Consider the following 16,501-nt stretch of genomic DNA (forward strand, 5'->3'; position numbering starts at 1 on the left):
CAAGACTGAACAGGATTATACATACATGTGCATGTCGGCGAACGGTTTGTTGTTTTGTTTTGCGGGGGTTGGTGTTGGCACCTGTGGCGCTCTACCCCTCCCGGGGAATTGGTCAATTCGGGGAAATTCTTGTGCGGGGGGGAGGGAGGAACCCCCTTCGCTAAATTGCCGGTTTAGTTTTATTTAATAACGATTACATTTATTTGTGAAAGTTTATTATCTTTTAAACTAATTTGTCTTTTTTCACAAAATTGTTGGCATTCATTTATTAAGTAAACATATTAATTAGTTAAATTATATAATTAAACAAATAATCAGTCCGCCCCGCAAACTTTGTTTTTTGTTTATTGTTTTGTTTCTGATTTTGTTTTTACCTTAAATATTGTCTTACATAGTTTCTTTACATTTTCAAATTCAATTCTTGGCAGAATATCTCTTCTATGTAACTTTCTTGCCCCCTGATGTACATATGTATGTATACTATAGTAAAATCGAATTATTTTTAATCTAATCTAATTCAAGTAATATTACTAAAGTTAATACATATCTAAATCATTACTTGTGAATGAATAAGCTTATCTATGTACATACATACATATCTAAGACAAATTTATACTACCCATCCTCAATTCATCAATTCAATTGAATATTCCATATTAAACTAAAACCGCTTAAAAAATGCGCTAAAAATTGACGTTTTTTGATTTCAAAACGATCGGTCAAACCTTTTTCGAATTTCTTATCAAATCGTTTAGTATTCCTTGATTCTTTGATATTTGTTAACTACTTGAAAAATATAACGGCCTTTTAAATTTCAAATAAAATAGTGGATCAAATAGTGGGAGCCGGGTAAAAAATAGTGGGAACTTTTAACTGAATAAAGGGATTTGGGACTTGGTTCACTTTTTGAATGAGTGTTAGAACGGCCAAGGGTTTATTTAACTTAAGAAGAGTCGCTTGATATAATTGCTTTTCATTGGGAAAACTGAACAATCAGCAACTCAAAATCAGTCTAAATGGGCCATGGAGTTCATTGACATAAACCTGGTCAAAACGAAAAGATGCTTTTCTTTTAGGTATAGGGATAGATAATACTAATAAATATATCCTATGACGAAAAGCCATAAACAGGACTTGAACAGGCACTGAAGGATCATCCGCAGGTCAGACTAAGGTACTGGTGCTGAGGCCAAGGAGGAAATAAGGAAGTCAGGTAGGCATTATCATGTGTTTTTAACCTGGAGAGGTACCGAATGTCACACTGTGGAATGTGGATTCTATTTGTCGCAGGGGAAAAACCACCTGCTGACTGTGTGTGTTTGTTTGGGTTTGTTTTGACTGCAACAGCTGAAAATAATAACGATCGACTTTCCTATACCCTGCGGTGGAAAATTTCTTACCCACAAATAAGTAGTTTTATTTTTTTAAAGGATTGTTAAGATTTTTTATTGATATATTTTTTTGCTTATGGATAAACGACTTTGAGCGCTTACTTAATGTTTATTTCTACCATATCGTAGGAGGTGAATACATTTTCGGGGTTCGGACGAGGTTAATCAAAATTATTAACACAACCAAAAAGTCTGATTATTAAACTATATAATATTATTAAGTTTTGATAGTTAGATTTAGTAAATGCATTGGTAAAGTTGACACATAAGGAGAGAGTCTAAAAGTTATGACACGCAGCATAAAAAACTTAATATAAGAAAATCTTTACAGGATAGGGAAGACATTTGAAAGTATATTCGTAACTTAATCTAACTAAATTAATTAACTTAAACGTATTAGGAATTATATACAAAATAGTTAAAACAAATCATAAATTCTTTGCGCAAGTTGTTCAACTGAAATATTTGTGATATTTTTCTCATGTATATTCTTTGAGTGAGTATTTTTCATTTTCTTTTTTAAGTAACAATTGTCAAGTCTTTAATTTTTCGCGTTGGGGAAATGCTTAGAAGGTAGTAGAGAGTTATTTCCCATAGGAAACCCTTGGTAAAGTCTGCTATATATTTATATTTTTTTCTTTTGGACGTATTATTCTGGTTTGTTCAGTACGATTTGTCTATAGCTAAAGTGAGTGAGTGACAAAGTGAGTGAATGCGAGTTAAATTTAGGTCGGACATTAGATATTAATCAGTTAGTTAGATGAGTATTCAGAGTTTCTTGTTCAAACAGTTCGAAAATTAATCAAAGTTAATCACTAACAAAAAATATGGAAAATAAGATTCGAGTGCAAGGTAAAATATTTCTAGACGAGCAACAAATAGTTGGAAAATAAAATAGAACTAACATCAATCAATTGACTTTGATGGAAATTAAGTTTTTCTTTAACTTTCGGATTATTTTCCATTATATATCTATTACTCTTTCGTCTCTTTCCTCTCTATATGCTTTAAGCTTTTATCTTGTGTCTTATTCCCATTTTTTTTTAAGTCAACCTCCTTCTAAATTCGTAAGATTTGCATTCTTAATTCTTGCGTGTGGCATCTTGTATGATGATTTTGTTCTTTTGTCGCGTCACCTTGGTGGATGTGGGTGGGGGCATCAATAGCTTCAATTGATCCTGCCGTATGTTGGCCAACGCTTTGTCTTTTATCCTAACCCCACCAGTTCCTCCAGCTGCTGTGGTTGTTGTTGTTGTGGTGGTGGTTGCCGTAGTCATTGTGGTTGACTCAATTAGGGCGGTGGACTCATCTGCCGTAGAGGATCCTCCACCAGCAGCCGCTGCCGCTGCATAGCGTGTGAGTACCTGGAATTTGGCAAATATATTTCGTCCACCACGTTCCTTGTCTTTGTATTTGTCCAAAGTGGCCGCCGTTTGTGGCTTCTTAACGAGTGCTTTGTTCTTGTAGAAGTCCAATTCATAGTCACTGCTCACAGTGGTCGCCTGAGATGTGGTGGGAGCCAATGCTCCGCCATAGCTGGCCGAACTGGCTGACGTTTCCTCGGCCAAATGGCGTAGCATTAGGGTCAGCTTCATCTCATGTTGCCGCTGCAGGAGCACAGCATTCCTCTCGCCCTCCAGACGGGCCTGACGCACTGCATTCGAGAGGACACGCTCTTTCCATTCCCAGGCATCACGTTCTCGCTCCAGTTGCATCAATTGCATCTCCAGTTTGCGCGACGAGTCGCGCAAATCGATGACTTTATTGAAGTATTTGTAGAGCAGAGTGCGCATCTCCTCGGGCGAGAGTTTATTGAGACGAGCCATCAGCATTTGCTCGCCCTTCTCACGCTGCAATCGTTCGCTGGTGTCTATGGATTTGTGGCCACAGATTAGTTCATTCTTGAATTCAATTGCCGCATCAATGGCCTCGATGGCCTCATCACATTCGAGTAGTTTGCGTTCCTCTCGCTGGGTTAGAATCTTATCCCGTTTAAGTTTACGATCGAGATGACAACGTTCCTCCAGGAGAAGATCACGAGTGCCGCGTAAATTTCTGATCTCATGCCGAAGACTCTCCTGCTGGCCATTCTCTTCAAGATTCTCGGACTTCTCTCGCAATATATGATTGATTTGCGTGATTCTGGCCTGGACAACCTTCAACTGATCCGGATGCGGTGCCTCCACTTTGACCAGTTCCTTGTTGCTCGTGTCGCGTGCCTCTCGCAGTTTCAATAGCTCCAGTTCCAGCTGCTCGCTAAGTTTGGTCTCCTTTTTGTTCTTCTTGTGAAGTTCCTCGATTTGTTTGCGCGACTCGGCCACAGATTGCTGAAGTTTCTTCAGTTTCTGACCACTTTCGCCAGCAATGTTCTTCATGGAGCTTAGATCTTCCAGACGCTGATCAATGTGGGCAATGATTGCTGTCCAGCGTTCTATTTCGGACTTTTCTTTGCCCTGAACCAAAGCCTTGGCCAGATGTTTTTTAGCCTTGTCGCATTCCCCCTCCAATTTGGCCTTTTTCTTGTTGAACTTCTGCTTGGCATGGGAGCGTGTCTCACTGTTCTTGACCAGATCACTGATGATATTCTGTTTGACCTGCATGGTCTGTTCGATCTCCTTAAGTTGACGCTGGCGACCCTCAATCTCTGCATGAAGTTTGCGTAGTTTTTTCTGCAGTTGTTCAATGGGAGCATTGATAGCGGCAGCTGCAGCTGCTGCCTCGCCACCCGAGGAACTATCGAGGGGATCCAACAGTAGCTGGGCATCGGCTGATGGAGGAGGAGCATGTTGCGCCACCCGGTTGAGCATAGCCAATTCGGCGGTACTGAGACTGGCTCCTGGTTGAATGCTCCGTCTACGGCCACATCCGCTACCAGCTCCACTTGCACCTCCTCCTCCCCCATCTGTTTTGTCTCTCTCCTGGCTTTGCATCACGGCTTTTGGTTGCTTGGACAAAAAGTCCTGATGCTTGTCCTGGATCAAAGCATCGGTCTTGCTTTTAAACTCATCCATCAGATTCTCCAATCTCTCAGCCAGGTCGGGACGTTGAGATTCATTGTCCGTGTCGTTATCCGAATTCTGTGGCTCACTGTGAGACTCCTCCGGTTCTTCGGTTTCTTGAATGGGCACCAGAGCCTTCTGCGAGCGTAGCGCCTCGCTGGAACTGAGACATTCCTCACATTCTTGCTTGAGGAACAACCACTCCTCGATCTGTTCCTTCTCTAGATCGCCAATCGCTTGAGAGCTCATCAATCTAATAGAAGAGAAATCAATAAAAATATTCTAAAGATGGAAATGGAAACCACTCACTTGGCAAATAATCCTTCCGCATTGGATACCAACTTAAACCACTGACTCGCTGCAAATTGAAGACCAAAATTATCTGTTGCTCCTTGAGGAGGATTCTCTGCAGGGTTATGGGGTGGCGAAATGGGCATATTGTCATCGGAGAAGGTGTTCATAATCACATAATTCCGCACACATTGCACCTTGAAGGCAAACTGCAAATTGCCCAAAGTCTCGACAAGATGCTCTTCCAACGGGGAGACACAGAGAATGACCAGAGTCTGGGCTCTGCCCCCGAATGAATCCTTTAGCAGGGTTGTCAATGTGGTCTGGCCATAGGGTATATTTCCATTGACGCCATACATTATGGTCGGATCGGTTAGCGTATTGACCACCTGTTCCAACATCTGGAGACCAGCATCATGAGGATGTCCTGGTGGGGGTTCACCCCAACGCTCGCTGGCACATAGATCAGAGAAACTTGCCGTGGATAAACGATGCTGGATGAGTCCCTCCTTCGAGACCCAATGTTGTTCCAGGGTCAGAGTGAACAGAGTATGGGCAGGAGACGGTTGCCGTGCAGACAAACCCACTTGAACCCAATGAAAAACTTCCTCTATATTGTTGCAGTGGACATTTCCCATACCCAGTAGATCACGTATGTCTCCTTGGCAGATCTCTACAAATCCCACATTCACGGCATAGGTGCGATCTGTATGGAAGAATTATCTATAGGGTGTGGGACAAAGATTGGATTCATTACACTCACCAGTATGGCCAGTAATATGATTAAAGATCTCTCTCACACAGCGTTGCACTACGCCTTGATCTGCCTCTCCGAAGTCTCCACAGTCGAATCCATGGCCATAGAGAGTGTAGGTCTTACCTTGACCCTTCTGCCCGTATGTAACCACCGAAGCATCGAATCCCTCGAGAAACAGACTTATCAAAGGAAACACTGTCTGATGGTAGACCTGGCTCTGGCTTGTACTGCCAGCCAAAGCATGGGTTACTGGCACAGTGTGGGCACCAACTTGTATTAGACCAGCGGCTATGCTATCCAAATGCTGAGCACCGCCTGGAAGAGCGCTGGGCAGACCTAAGGCCGAAGCTGCTATCGGGATGGCCTGGACACAGCAGGCGGAAACATTTTTGTTGTTGTCTGTCCCCTGCTTCACCTGTTCCTCGGTAAGCACCTGCTCTTCCAGTTGCTCCTCTGCAGGACAGTTGCCATTAGCATCTGGGGGACACTTTGTTTGCTCATCGTCTCCCACTGTCTTCTGTTCAGTTCCGTTTCTATAAATAATTTAATGTTTGTTAGATCTTCCTTTTTTCGCCTTTGGCAACGCAATTTATCCTGTCTCGGTTTTGTTGTTTACCTTTTCTCATCTGTGTGTGGGTAAAGCCGCACAGCCACTTGAATGGGAATCTCCATGACTGATCCTGTGTAATGTGATGACTTAAATTTGCCTTGGTTTGTTCTTTATTTCAAGCATTTTATTTGTTTTTAATTACAAAATTACAAGAAACCAACGAAGAAAAACTAAATCAATGTAAGTTAGAGTGACCTTAAGGTTTGCAAAAAAAAATTAGTGTTGAAAACGTCAACAAAGGAAGCTGAATTTTCGGCAGTTAGGTTGGCGGGAAGTTTGTAACAGCAAGTAGACATTCTTTATATTAATATCAGAATCGAATTAATGAATTTATACCTAATATTTAGTAAATTTAATATGAAGGCATTTTTGTGATAGTTTAAAAACATCTCAAGAAAATTACTAGTATTGGCTGTTTACCAATACTAAAGATGTAGGTCAAGCCAATTCATATTTTTGTACTAAAAGCAAATTATTTTTCAGATCTTAAATAAAGAACACATCATAATTTAAAGGGAAAAGTAACCTACACGAAGGAAAGATTTCAATCACTGTTGTTTCCGCGTTCACAATAATTTTTCACTTAAATATCGCTCATCTCTAAATCTAGCTCTTTTGGCGGTTTTTCTTGTTTTAGCCGGCAACCCTTCTTCACATTCTTACTCGCTAACGCAGCGCGTGTTTTCATTGTGCAAAAGTAATTATATATAATTTAAGATTAAACTGCGTATCACAATTCAAAAATAATGTCCAAGCGTCGCATTGAAGTGGGGGAGACCTATTCCTCCAGCAAATTAAAGCCGTAAGTACATTGAGAAGGGAACAACTCTAACATCCTAGCTTTGACATTTTGCTGCCGTCAACCAAACAAAAAATGCTGAACCGTTTAATTTGTTTTTTGCTTAGAATGGATCCCGAGGCATCCACATCAGCTGCGGCGTCGGCAGCAGCTGCCGCCGGCACTGTAGCCCAAATACTTGGAGGATTTGTGCCCAGCAAGCAACCTCCAACCATAAATAGTTTGACGGGCAAGGCGTATTCGGCTCGCTATCAAAATCTCTATAAGAAGCGTATCAGCTTACCCGTGTTTGAGTATCAGACAGACTTTATGCGTCTGCTAAACAACCATCAGTGCATTGTCCTGGTAGGAGAGACGGGTTCTGGAAAGACCACACAGATTCCCCAATGGTGTGTGGATTTTGCAATATCTAAGGGCCGCAAGGCGGTGTCCTGCACCCAACCACGTCGTGTGGCTGCCATGTCAGTGGCGCAACGTGTATCCGAGGAAATGGATGTGAATCTGGGCGAGGAAGTGGGTTATTCCATCCGTTTTGAGGATTGTTCTTCACCCAAAACATTGCTCAAATACATGACCGATGGTATGTTGCTTCGTGAAGCCATGTCTGATCCTATGCTGGAGCAGTATCAGGTTATACTCTTGGATGAGGCTCACGAAAGGACATTGGCCACCGATATACTAATGGGTGTCCTCAAGGAGGTGATACGACAGCGTGATGATTTGAAATTGGTTGTCATGTCGGCCACATTGGATGCCGGCAAGTTCCAGCAATATTTCGATAATGCTCCACTAATGAATGTGCCCGGTCGAACACATCCTGTGGAGATTTTCTATACACCAGAGCCAGAGAGAGACTATCTAGAAGCGGCTATCAGGACAGTCATTCAAATACACATGTGCGAGGAGATTGAAGGTTAGTAACTGATCAAAAATATCCCAAATTTTTCTCTACATATTCTGTTTTACCTTTCAGGTGACATTTTAATGTTTCTCACGGGTCAGGAAGAAATTGAGGAGGCTTGCAAGCGAATCAAACGTGAAATTGATAATCTTGGCTCCGAAATTGGCGAATTGAAATGCATTCCCTTATATTCCACCTTGCCGCCCAATCTGCAGCAGCGAATCTTCGAGGCAGCTCCACCCACAAATGCCAATGGAGCCATTGGCCGCAAAGTTGTCGTCTCCACCAATATAGCAGAAACCTCACTGACCATTGACGGAGTGGTCTTTGTCATTGATCCAGGATTTGCCAAGCAAAAAGTCTACAATCCCAGAATTCGTGTGGAATCGCTCTTGGTGTCGCCCATATCTAAGGCATCGGCTCAGCAGCGTGCCGGTCGTGCTGGACGTACGCGTCCAGGCAAATGTTTCCGCCTATACACAGAGAAAGCATTCAAAAATGAAATGCAGGACAACACTTATCCGGAAATTTTGAGATCCAATTTAGGTGGGTCATGTTCTATCCTAATTCCCATGGTTATATTTTGTAATGATTAACTTTTCCCTTTTCACCAGGCACTGTGGTACTTCAACTCAAGAAACTAGGCATCGATGATTTGGTTCACTTTGATTTTATGGATCCTCCAGCCCCAGAGACTCTGATGCGTGCTCTCGAGTTGCTAAACTATTTGGCAGCCCTCGATGATGATGGTAATCTAACGGATTTGGGCGCTGTCATGTCTGAATTCCCGTTGGATCCACAATTGGCCAAAATGCTGATAGCCAGTTGCCAGCATAATTGCTCCAATGAGATACTATCCATAACGGCCATGTTGTCGGGTGAGATATATATATATTTAAATGCTAAACTATCAGTTTAATTAGAATTCAGGTGGCAGTTGAGGGAAGAAATTACATTGAAGGAAGATAAACTCATTAATGTGGAAAATTGAATTATATTTAGTTGACATTTCAGTTCAAAGAGGGCAAGCGAAAGTTTCTTATATTTTTTGCTAATTCTTAAAGTTAAATTAATTACTGAAATTGTTAGTAGATGTCTTCCAACTAAAATTTGAATGAAACTTTCGATTGCGTTCTGAATTTTTAATGAAATGTTTTCTTTTCTGGGGTTTTGTTAGTTTTTCCTTTGCATTACTTTTAAGTCAATTAACTCTGACTGACAGACTGACGGAGCAGGAAACGTGCAAAGAAAAAAGTTTTTTCAATTTATTTGTTCTTTGCATTCAACACTAAAGCCAAGTTGCACATGCGTTAAAGAAAAGTGAAAAGAAAACCCAACATTTCCCATTTTGGTCAATGTTGAGAGTAAGGCTTCTAATGGGCCATTTAAAGTCAAGAAGAAAGAGAGAGAGAAGAGAAAACGCACTTGCAACTCACAACTGCAACGAATCTTTAAATCTAGCCTCTAGATTGCCTAGCTGACACAAAGTAAGCACAATCTATAATATCTTTCGATAAACAATGTTATGAACTTTGCGCTTAAACATAAAACATAAACATAATTCATCAAAAACCAAAAGTGCCGCAATGCTTTGTCCGACCCAATGAGGCCAAAAAGGCAGCCGATGAGGCCAAGATGCGTTTCGCCCATGTCGATGGAGATCATTTGACCCTGCTGAATGTCTATCATGCCTTTAAACAGAGTGAGTAACTAAAACAAAGCAACTTTTCAATGAATTTGAGTAACTAATTTCGTTTACTTTTAGGCAGCGAGGATCCCAATTGGTGTTATGAGAACTTTATTAATTTCCGTTCCCTCAAAAGCGCTGACAATGTGCGACAACAATTGGCCAGGATAATGGATCGCTTCAATTTGCGTCGCACTAGCACAGAGTTTACCTCGAAGGATTATTATGTGAACATACGCAAAGCTCTGGTGCAGGGATTCTTTATGCAGGTGGCCCATCTGGAGCGTACAGGACACTATCTAACCATTAAGGATAATCAAAATGTGCAACTGCATCCCTCGACTTGTTTGGGTCACAAGCCAGATTGGGTAATCTATAATGAATTTGTGTTAACCACCAAGAACTACATACGCACAGTGACAGATGTGAAACGTAAGCAACTAATGTCTATCAATAAGGAAACTTTACTCAAGTCATTTCTCTTGATCTTCAACAGCGGAATGGCTACTCAATTTGGCGCCCCAGTACTATGACCTTAATAATTTCCCACAATGCGAGGCCAAGAGGCAACTGGAGTTACTCCAGCAGCGCATAGAAACGAAACAATATCAAAAGGGCTTCTAAAATCCACATCAAGAGTCACTTAAGTTACATCATAATAGAACTTTTATGCTTTTTTTAATTGGAATCATATTTTTATCACTCAAACAAACAAGAACAATTCCGTTAATTAACAAATGAAATGTGAAGAAAAACCATCATATTTAGTATGTATCTCTTTCTCTTTAACCATTTGTCTTTTGGAATTGTATGAGTATAACCAAATACGTGGCTATAGCCGATGCAAACTGTAAAGATAAGGATAAGCAATTCTATGTTAGTTGTAAGTCAATTCCCCAATCTGTCTCCCCTTACCGATGTTAAAATGGTGCGATCGACACGACACAAACCACTGGCCGAGAAATCCGCATCCGCTACGAGAAGATGTTGCCAGAATTTCTTAACAGCCTCCGCTAAAATGGGTTCATGAACTTTTCGCTCAATCTGACAGACAATTTTGATGGTCTGTTTGGATTCGCGTGCCGCAATGTGACAAGGCTCGACCACCATGAGCAGACGAAAGGCGTGAAAGAGAATCCATATGACTTGTACCCACAAATAGCCATTGTTTCGATTGCTAAGCATCTCCAGGAAAAGGAAATACGCCGTGGCCACCAAATGCAAGAGGCAGGAGACCAAAATGAAGAGAACTGCTATACCATAGGAGCTGGACACAAGGACCACACATTTGCCCAAAGATTCATGATTATCGGCCATGGTTTTGATGAGTAAGCCTTGATTTTTTGCTGGTGAATTGCTGGCCAGCGATTCCTGATTCAATTTGGTTAAACTCGAGTGCAAACTTGTCACTGGCGGCGGCATCATCATGGGATTAAAATTCATGGTCTTCACTGTGCTCACTTTCAAAAGTTTTGGTGGCTTTGAGGGTTTGTTATCTAAGTGGGGAATAGAGTTAATTGGCTTCTAAATTGAAAGAGCCACTTACCTCCCAAGAAACTGCTGGTCAACATTAAGTTTAAACGACCATAGCGACGACCCAAACCGTAAGCAGTATTAGCAAAATTAACTTGCAGTCCCGTGAGTATAAAGTAGAGGCTATAGAATGGTATATACCACTGCACATTGATCTCTGGACGGATGAGGGAGTAAATATATGGACATCATTATCATAGAGAAACCTTCACCTACCCGTATTGGCATCATCCTGATTCATATCCCTGGCTATACGCATCCAAATCCACACATCCAAGCCAATAAGCGATGCAATCGTCAACAGAGATACACTAATCATTCCCAGCGAGCGCCAACGATCTCGTTTGAAATTATTGTAGGCACTCAAAGTGTTGTCAATGATGCAGAGGCGTGCATTCAGCTCCTGTGTGGCCTTTAGGCCAAACAGGCCACAGTAAATACCCGATACAATGGCCAAAACGACAACGGATACATCAAGAGCAGTCACTACCTTTGCCGTGGCCGAGTGCATTCTAAAAGATGCACTTTTGATTTGATCAATCAAACATTTTTCAAGTGATGCAAGTGGTCAAGCGTGGAAAGAGTTGAGCAGGAGGTTCAGATATAGTGGTGGAGAAAGAAGTAGAAGAAGAAGAAAGTACAAGGCAGAAGATGCAAAAGAAGTAATAGAAAGAGCGGAGAAGAAAAGCCATGCATTTCGAGAGGTAGAGTCATGATAAGGGGCTTGAATGGGAAAACATGTCAAGTTGGAGCTCATAAAGCGGCTTCAATTACTAATTATTAACGATAAAACTCTTATGTTGGTATTCTAGTCTAGAAAATTTTCAATTTTTATTATTGTCACCTACATACGTCTGCAAAATAAGGGAACTTTGCCCCTTTTCGTTGTTAAAAACGGAACTTTTACTCTTTAAAGTACACAATTAGCTAAAAAAGAATAAAATATTTAACTTTTTCTATGCCCTGTAACTTAAAAATTGTCTATAAACCAATTTTTGCTGTTGGAATTACTTTTTATACACAAGACATCCTTAAATGATTCAAAAGTAAACTTTTTGTACTGATTATTGCATACTTTATGGGACAGAATATTTCCCAGCTTACATATTCGATAGAACTTTCTAAAAATATTTTTCAAAATTTTAATATTTTTAGTTTAAAAATAATTTTTTGTGAAAAAAATTTCAATTTCGGTAAATCTGTTTTTGCCTAGTTTAGAAATAATTTTATTTTAAATTAATTAAAATTTTTTTTAAACCCTTTGGTTAGACTTGAAGAAAAAAATTTGATGTCGGGTTTTCTTGAAACTAGTTTTGGAAGCTTTTAATGATTTTGACTTGACAGAGATTTTGAATTAAAATTTGGTTGGAAAATTCCTTACTCTCTCAATATTCCTACATTATTATTCCTATCAAAGTCCAAGTCAAAATCTCATAAGGATATATCCCAATTTGGTATGAAACATAATCCATTGCAAATTTTCAATCTTGGCAAGTAAAAGAACGAGGCATTTATGAAATAAAATGCAAGTGAATAATTTAACTTTTTGATTAAACTTTAATGTGAAGAAAATGTTGGATTTAAGAGATCGTAAGCTAATCCTTTTAAACGATGTTTTAGTTTTCTTGTTAAAGACTGCGAGATGGGTATAAAACGTGCCTGATGAGGTCACATTTCCTGAAGTCTAAACTACCCTTATTTTAAATAGGGAGAAGATAATTTAATCATAACAGATTTTCCCAATTACAAGCACTTATCATAGCTCGAACTCTCAGGAGAACACAAAGAAACTACCTACCGTATGGGAATTTTCGAATTGGCATCAAAAAGTAAACCCCGATAAGTAAGAAAAACTGCAAATGGATTCGCATTGAGTTTTAAACTTCTCCAGATTAACTCCAAAAGAAACTCTCACCCAAAATCACACACAATGAGGCTGAATATATGGTAAATGTCCAACTTCGACGGATTTCTAATTGTGCGTTGGCATTCCTGAGTACACGATACGGAGCCAGGGACATTAGTTTACTGACATAGAATATGCCAATGCTGGACTCGGATATTTCCATATTTTCACAAGAATTTCTCAATGATAACTGGCGAATGAATCGCCAAATACCAGGACTTAAATTCTAAAATAGAATGAATGGTATATTTGATATCAAAGCCAAATAATGCGCTCCCCTATTTGATTACTATTAGTGTGTATGATGAATGTCTGGGTGGGGGTGGCCATTGTGGGGAGCAAAGTGTAGACCGTCTAAGCAAATAGCTAAAGGAGCGACCCTTCCACCTGCGACCTGCCTGGCTGGCCACTGTGTGTGTTTGTTTTGTTTACTAAAGTTTGTCTGCCACCGTAAATAATAATTAGCGTGAGAAAAACGCCAATCATTTTGGACATAGGAGCCAATTAATTTTGGAAACAAAATGTCTGCGTTGACAGCTGGGCGAAAAAAACATGAAAGGAGCAGGATAACGGATTCGGCAATCTTTCTGCTGCTTTATTACAACTCTCTCCATGGACAAAATAATCTCAAAAAAAAATAAGGAAAAAAATATATATTTAATAAGTTAAACAGAATAAGGAAACTCAGAAAGGAGGGAGCAAAACATTCTTCTAGTTCTGCTGCTGGACACCAAAGGCATTAAAAATCTCAATCCAATAGCCATCGGGATCCCGAATGAAGGCCAAACCCTTCATGCGACCATCATTGGGTTTCTTAACGAATTCCACATTATGCTCCTCAAAGCTGAAGAAGATTACAAGAATGTAAGTTTGCCAACAAAAGAGAGGAATCTTGCACTTAATTAATTACCGTTTACAGGCAGCATAGACATCTGGAACCATCAGGCCAATATGTCCAAAACCACGTGGCTCAGAGTTGCCAGTGTGATAGCTCTGATCGGGATCGGATTCAGTGCCCCAATTGTGGGTTAATTCAATTGTGGCTTTACGACTCAATGCCCAGCTCTTGCGCTCTTGTTGATCTTTTGGTATATCAGCTGGATTCTCATAGCTGTAATTGAAATGAAATTGAAACATCATCACTGATAACTGCTATATCAAGAGTCTATGTATCGCACGTAGCTAGAGATAACCTTACCCCATAAAGTACAAGGAGAATTTGGCCTCTGGAAAATCCAATTTGACCAGCAAGGTCATGCCCAAGACGTTTGTGTAAAAGGGCAAAGATTTGCGTGGATCCTTGATGCGATACATGGTTTGTTGGAATAGGAAATCCTGAAATTCAGTCGGGTAAGTAATAATTAAATATGTATTGCCATGTGAATCGTCTTCATCGTCCCTTTGTCGTGACCATATGGACAGCATTCTAGATTATCCTTGCCACCCACTTACTCACCTTGGTGGCCGGATCGCGCTTTGCGCAAAGCTGTTCAGCTTCAGCATTGCTTAGTCCTGTAACATCACCCATTTTGCGATATTTTGTTAATAATTTTCTATTTGTTAAACACCTGTGGCTAATGGGAAGCCGAAATTGCAAATGTGACCGTTTAGCATAACAACAACAACAACCGCAAAAATTTTTGCAACTTTTTAGCCATAAAAAGCTTACAGCTGTTTATCGATAAAATTGCAGTTATCGGCACACATTTTGAAATGCAATGACAGTTACAGAACTATCGATGACAATTTAATAAGTTTAAAAGAATTTGATTGGGGGTTTTAAGTAATAATAGGTTTTGTGGATTTATAATATAAATATTAAACTATATAAAATAGATGCTGTAGATGCCTAACTATCTAGACATTAAAATCGCATTTGCTCATACTTATTCTCAGCATTGTAGGTAATTTTTTACACTTAATAAGATAAACGATGTCGGCCATATATTGAACTATATATTAAACAAATCTCTTGACTATTTTGAACATCCTTTATAAGGGGTATGAAGTTTTGTATCATTAGTTTGGATTTCCCTTTTAATTTTTAAATTAAGCTGGAAATGAGCTATAGAAATGATTGCTTAGTACAATTAATTGATTAAACAGAAACTTTCCTCTCCTTGCTGAGTTTTTCTTAAATTAATTACCCACCCAAAATACCAATAGAAGACAAGTTTAGATGCAAAAAGTTTATATACATTTCGTCGTTCATTTTATTCAATTTGAATCGTTAAGTCAGGCTGCTTCGTTTCCAAACTATTTACATGATCAAGGCATTTTAAGGGCATTTTCTGTGTGTCAGGTTTGAGTTCCCCTTCACAATATATATATATATATGTCTATATGTATATATATGTAGGTATATATGTATTCCTTTCGATTTTCTCTATGTATATATACATTCATTGTTCATTGTATTTGATTTGTTGACTGTTTCGTGGTCATTCATTAGAACTAATTTAACTGATCGAAGTTTTTTGTATAGTTTTATAGCATGTCTCTATATATGTGGTCGTGTGTTTGTGTGTATATATGTATATATATATATATGTTTTATGCAGGTATAATCATATAATATGCTTAAACATTAAACTTAATTTGTTTGTTTTGCTTTGTCATTAATTAGTTCTACATTATATAGTATTTAATATTGTGCTTATGATTATCAGAATTTTTGTTATAGATTTTTGTTGTTGTTCTTTGTAGCCGATTTGTTGGTGTTTGTTTTTTTTTTTTTTGTTTTGTTTGTTTGAAATAAAACCAAAATATAATAATAGACGGAAATCTTGAAAATTGAAATTATAATATGAATCTATAATATACATACATAGTATATGGCCTGGAAATTAATTAATTAACATTAAGTAAGAGTATGTGTAAATGGTTTCGTTTTGGTTGGTTTTCGTTTCATTGTTTTTATATAAAAAAATAATTGATTTATCTTCCTTTTCTCTTTCTACAAATCTCCTCTTTCGTTCTCTCTCTCTCTGTCTGTTTATCTGTCGTTTTTCTAAACGTTGGTCGTACGATTTGTGGATGGTTTTTTCTTTTTTTTTTGTTTTGTCCATTATAAAGTATATTTTTTGTTTTAAGTTTTATTGTTGCGTTGGCAAATGAAATAATTCCTATTTGTGGACTTACGCTTGGAAGGAGTTTGTGTCTCTATAAATGTATGTATAAAAGTATCGTTTTGCATTTCGGTATTTACGGTAACCGAAATAAATGGATTGGATTTGTTTTTAAAGTAAATTGGATGCCTAAACCCTAAAATAACAAACTGAAAAGTAAAAAATAATAATATTATTTCCATTTGAATGCATATTTATTTTGTGGTTTTTGTTTGCGTTTTTCTTTTCTATTGCTTTTAAAAAATTATTGCAAGCACATAACAAAATTAGAATATAATAATAATAGTTATTACAAATTAATTAAAAAATTATTACAAAATAAATTCAAATAAAACACATGAGCTAAAAGAAAATAAACACATTGCGTCTAAATACATACATACATTTATATATATATATACATATATATGTCTTTATAACGCTACATATCGTTTTGGAAATTAAACATAAACAAATGACAAAGAAATTGCAGTTTAAACATACAACTTGACTAATGTTA

At 38.6% G+C, this 16,501-nt stretch overlaps 4 protein-coding genes across 5 annotated transcripts; 1 reads left to right on the forward strand and 3 right to left on the reverse strand.

Moving 5' to 3' along the window:
• Window positions 1-1,855: 1,855 nt before the first annotated feature.
• On the reverse strand, window positions 1,856-6,252 carry LOC6640096 (kinesin-like protein costa). Its single transcript, XM_002063595.4, has 4 exons — window positions 6,055-6,252; window positions 5,445-5,971; window positions 4,700-5,387; window positions 1,856-4,643 (listed from the first exon to the last, which is right to left on the reverse strand). The coding sequence occupies exons 1-4, from the start codon at window positions 6,108-6,110 to the stop codon at window positions 2,474-2,476; spliced, it is 3,441 nt and encodes a 1,146-aa protein (XP_002063631.1). The 5' UTR covers window positions 6,111-6,252; the 3' UTR covers window positions 1,856-2,473.
• Window positions 6,253-6,688: 436 nt separating this feature from the next.
• LOC6640095 (putative pre-mRNA-splicing factor ATP-dependent RNA helicase PRP1) lies at window positions 6,689-10,190 on the forward strand. 2 transcript variants are annotated; one of them, XM_002063594.4, is made up of 7 exons: window positions 6,691-6,850; window positions 6,955-7,760; window positions 7,821-8,294; window positions 8,363-8,626; window positions 9,328-9,450; window positions 9,514-9,867; window positions 9,932-10,190. In XM_002063594.4, exons 1-7 carry the CDS (start codon window positions 6,795-6,797, stop codon window positions 10,057-10,059), a joined length of 2,205 nt encoding a protein of 734 aa, XP_002063630.1. In that variant the 5' UTR covers window positions 6,691-6,794; the 3' UTR covers window positions 10,060-10,190. The 2 variants fall into 2 exon arrangements, with proteins under 2 accessions (XP_046866036.1, XP_002063630.1); XM_047010080.1 differs by lacking the exons at window positions 9,328-9,450; window positions 9,514-9,867; window positions 9,932-10,190 and adding an exon at window positions 9,210-9,279 and having other exon boundaries at window positions 6,689-6,850.
• Window positions 10,191-10,210: 20 nt separating this feature from the next.
• LOC6640094 (gustatory receptor for sugar taste 43a) lies at window positions 10,211-13,037 on the reverse strand. The gene is made up of 6 exons (XM_023182089.2): window positions 12,884-13,037; window positions 12,767-12,821; window positions 11,185-11,492; window positions 10,982-11,125; window positions 10,351-10,931; window positions 10,211-10,283 (listed from the first exon to the last, which is right to left on the reverse strand). Exons 1-6 carry the CDS (start codon window positions 13,035-13,037, stop codon window positions 10,221-10,223), a joined length of 1,305 nt encoding a protein of 434 aa, XP_023037857.2. The 3' UTR covers window positions 10,211-10,220.
• A 404-nt stretch (window positions 13,038-13,441) lies between these two features.
• LOC6640544 (lactoylglutathione lyase) lies at window positions 13,442-14,476 on the reverse strand. Its single transcript, XM_002063592.4, has 4 exons — window positions 14,331-14,476; window positions 14,073-14,209; window positions 13,785-13,985; window positions 13,442-13,718 (listed from the first exon to the last, which is right to left on the reverse strand). Exons 1-4 carry the CDS (start codon window positions 14,400-14,402, stop codon window positions 13,586-13,588), a joined length of 543 nt encoding a protein of 180 aa, XP_002063628.1. The 5' UTR covers window positions 14,403-14,476; the 3' UTR covers window positions 13,442-13,585.
• Window positions 14,477-16,501: the final 2,025 nt, after the last annotated feature.

This window comes from Drosophila willistoni (genome assembly GCF_018902025.1).
Source record: "Drosophila willistoni isolate 14030-0811.24 chromosome 2L unlocalized genomic scaffold, UCI_dwil_1.1 Seg196, whole genome shotgun sequence".
NCBI classification, from domain to species: domain Eukaryota; kingdom Metazoa; phylum Arthropoda; class Insecta; order Diptera; family Drosophilidae; genus Drosophila; species Drosophila willistoni.

Bases quoted from the DNA above. Each gene is read 5' to 3' on its own strand.
- LOC6640094 (XM_023182089.2), bottom strand. From the start codon at position 13,037: ATGGAAATATCCGAGTCCAGCATTGGCATATTCTATGTCAGTAAACTA. The intron at 12,822-12,883 runs GTGAGAGTTTCT...ATCCATTTGCAG, and splicing joins CTCATTGTGTGTGATTTTGG to TTTTTCTTACTTATCGGGGT. The intron at 10,932-10,981 runs GTAAGTGGCTCT...TTCCCCACTTAG, and splicing joins GACCAGCAGTTTCTTGGGAG to ATAACAAACCCTCAAAGCCA.
- LOC6640096 (XM_002063595.4), bottom strand. From the start codon at position 6,110: ATGGAGATTCCCATTCAAGTGGCTGTGCGGCTTTACCCACACACAGAT. The intron at 5,388-5,444 runs GTGAGTGTAATG...TCTTCCATACAG, and splicing joins TCATATTACTGGCCATACTG to ATCGCACCTATGCCGTGAAT. The intron at 4,644-4,699 runs GTGAGTGGTTTC...CTCTTCTATTAG, and splicing joins GCGGAAGGATTATTTGCCAA to ATTGATGAGCTCTCAAGCGA.
- LOC6640095 (XM_002063594.4), top strand. From the start codon at position 6,795: ATGTCCAAGCGTCGCATTGAAGTGGGGGAGACCTATTCCTCCAGCAAA. The intron at 7,761-7,820 runs GTTAGTAACTGA...TTTACCTTTCAG, and splicing joins CATGTGCGAGGAGATTGAAG to GTGACATTTTAATGTTTCTC. The intron at 8,627-9,327 runs GTGAGATATATA...AAAAACCAAAAG, and splicing joins CATAACGGCCATGTTGTCGG to TGCCGCAATGCTTTGTCCGA.
- LOC6640544 (XM_002063592.4), bottom strand. From the start codon at position 14,402: ATGGGTGATGTTACAGGACTAAGCAATGCTGAAGCTGAACAGCTTTGC. The intron at 14,210-14,330 runs GTGAGTAAGTGG...ACTGAATTTCAG, and splicing joins AGCGCGATCCGGCCACCAAG to GATTTCCTATTCCAACAAAC. The intron at 13,986-14,072 runs GTAAGGTTATCT...TTTCAATTACAG, and splicing joins TTCTCCTTGTACTTTATGGG to CTATGAGAATCCAGCTGATA.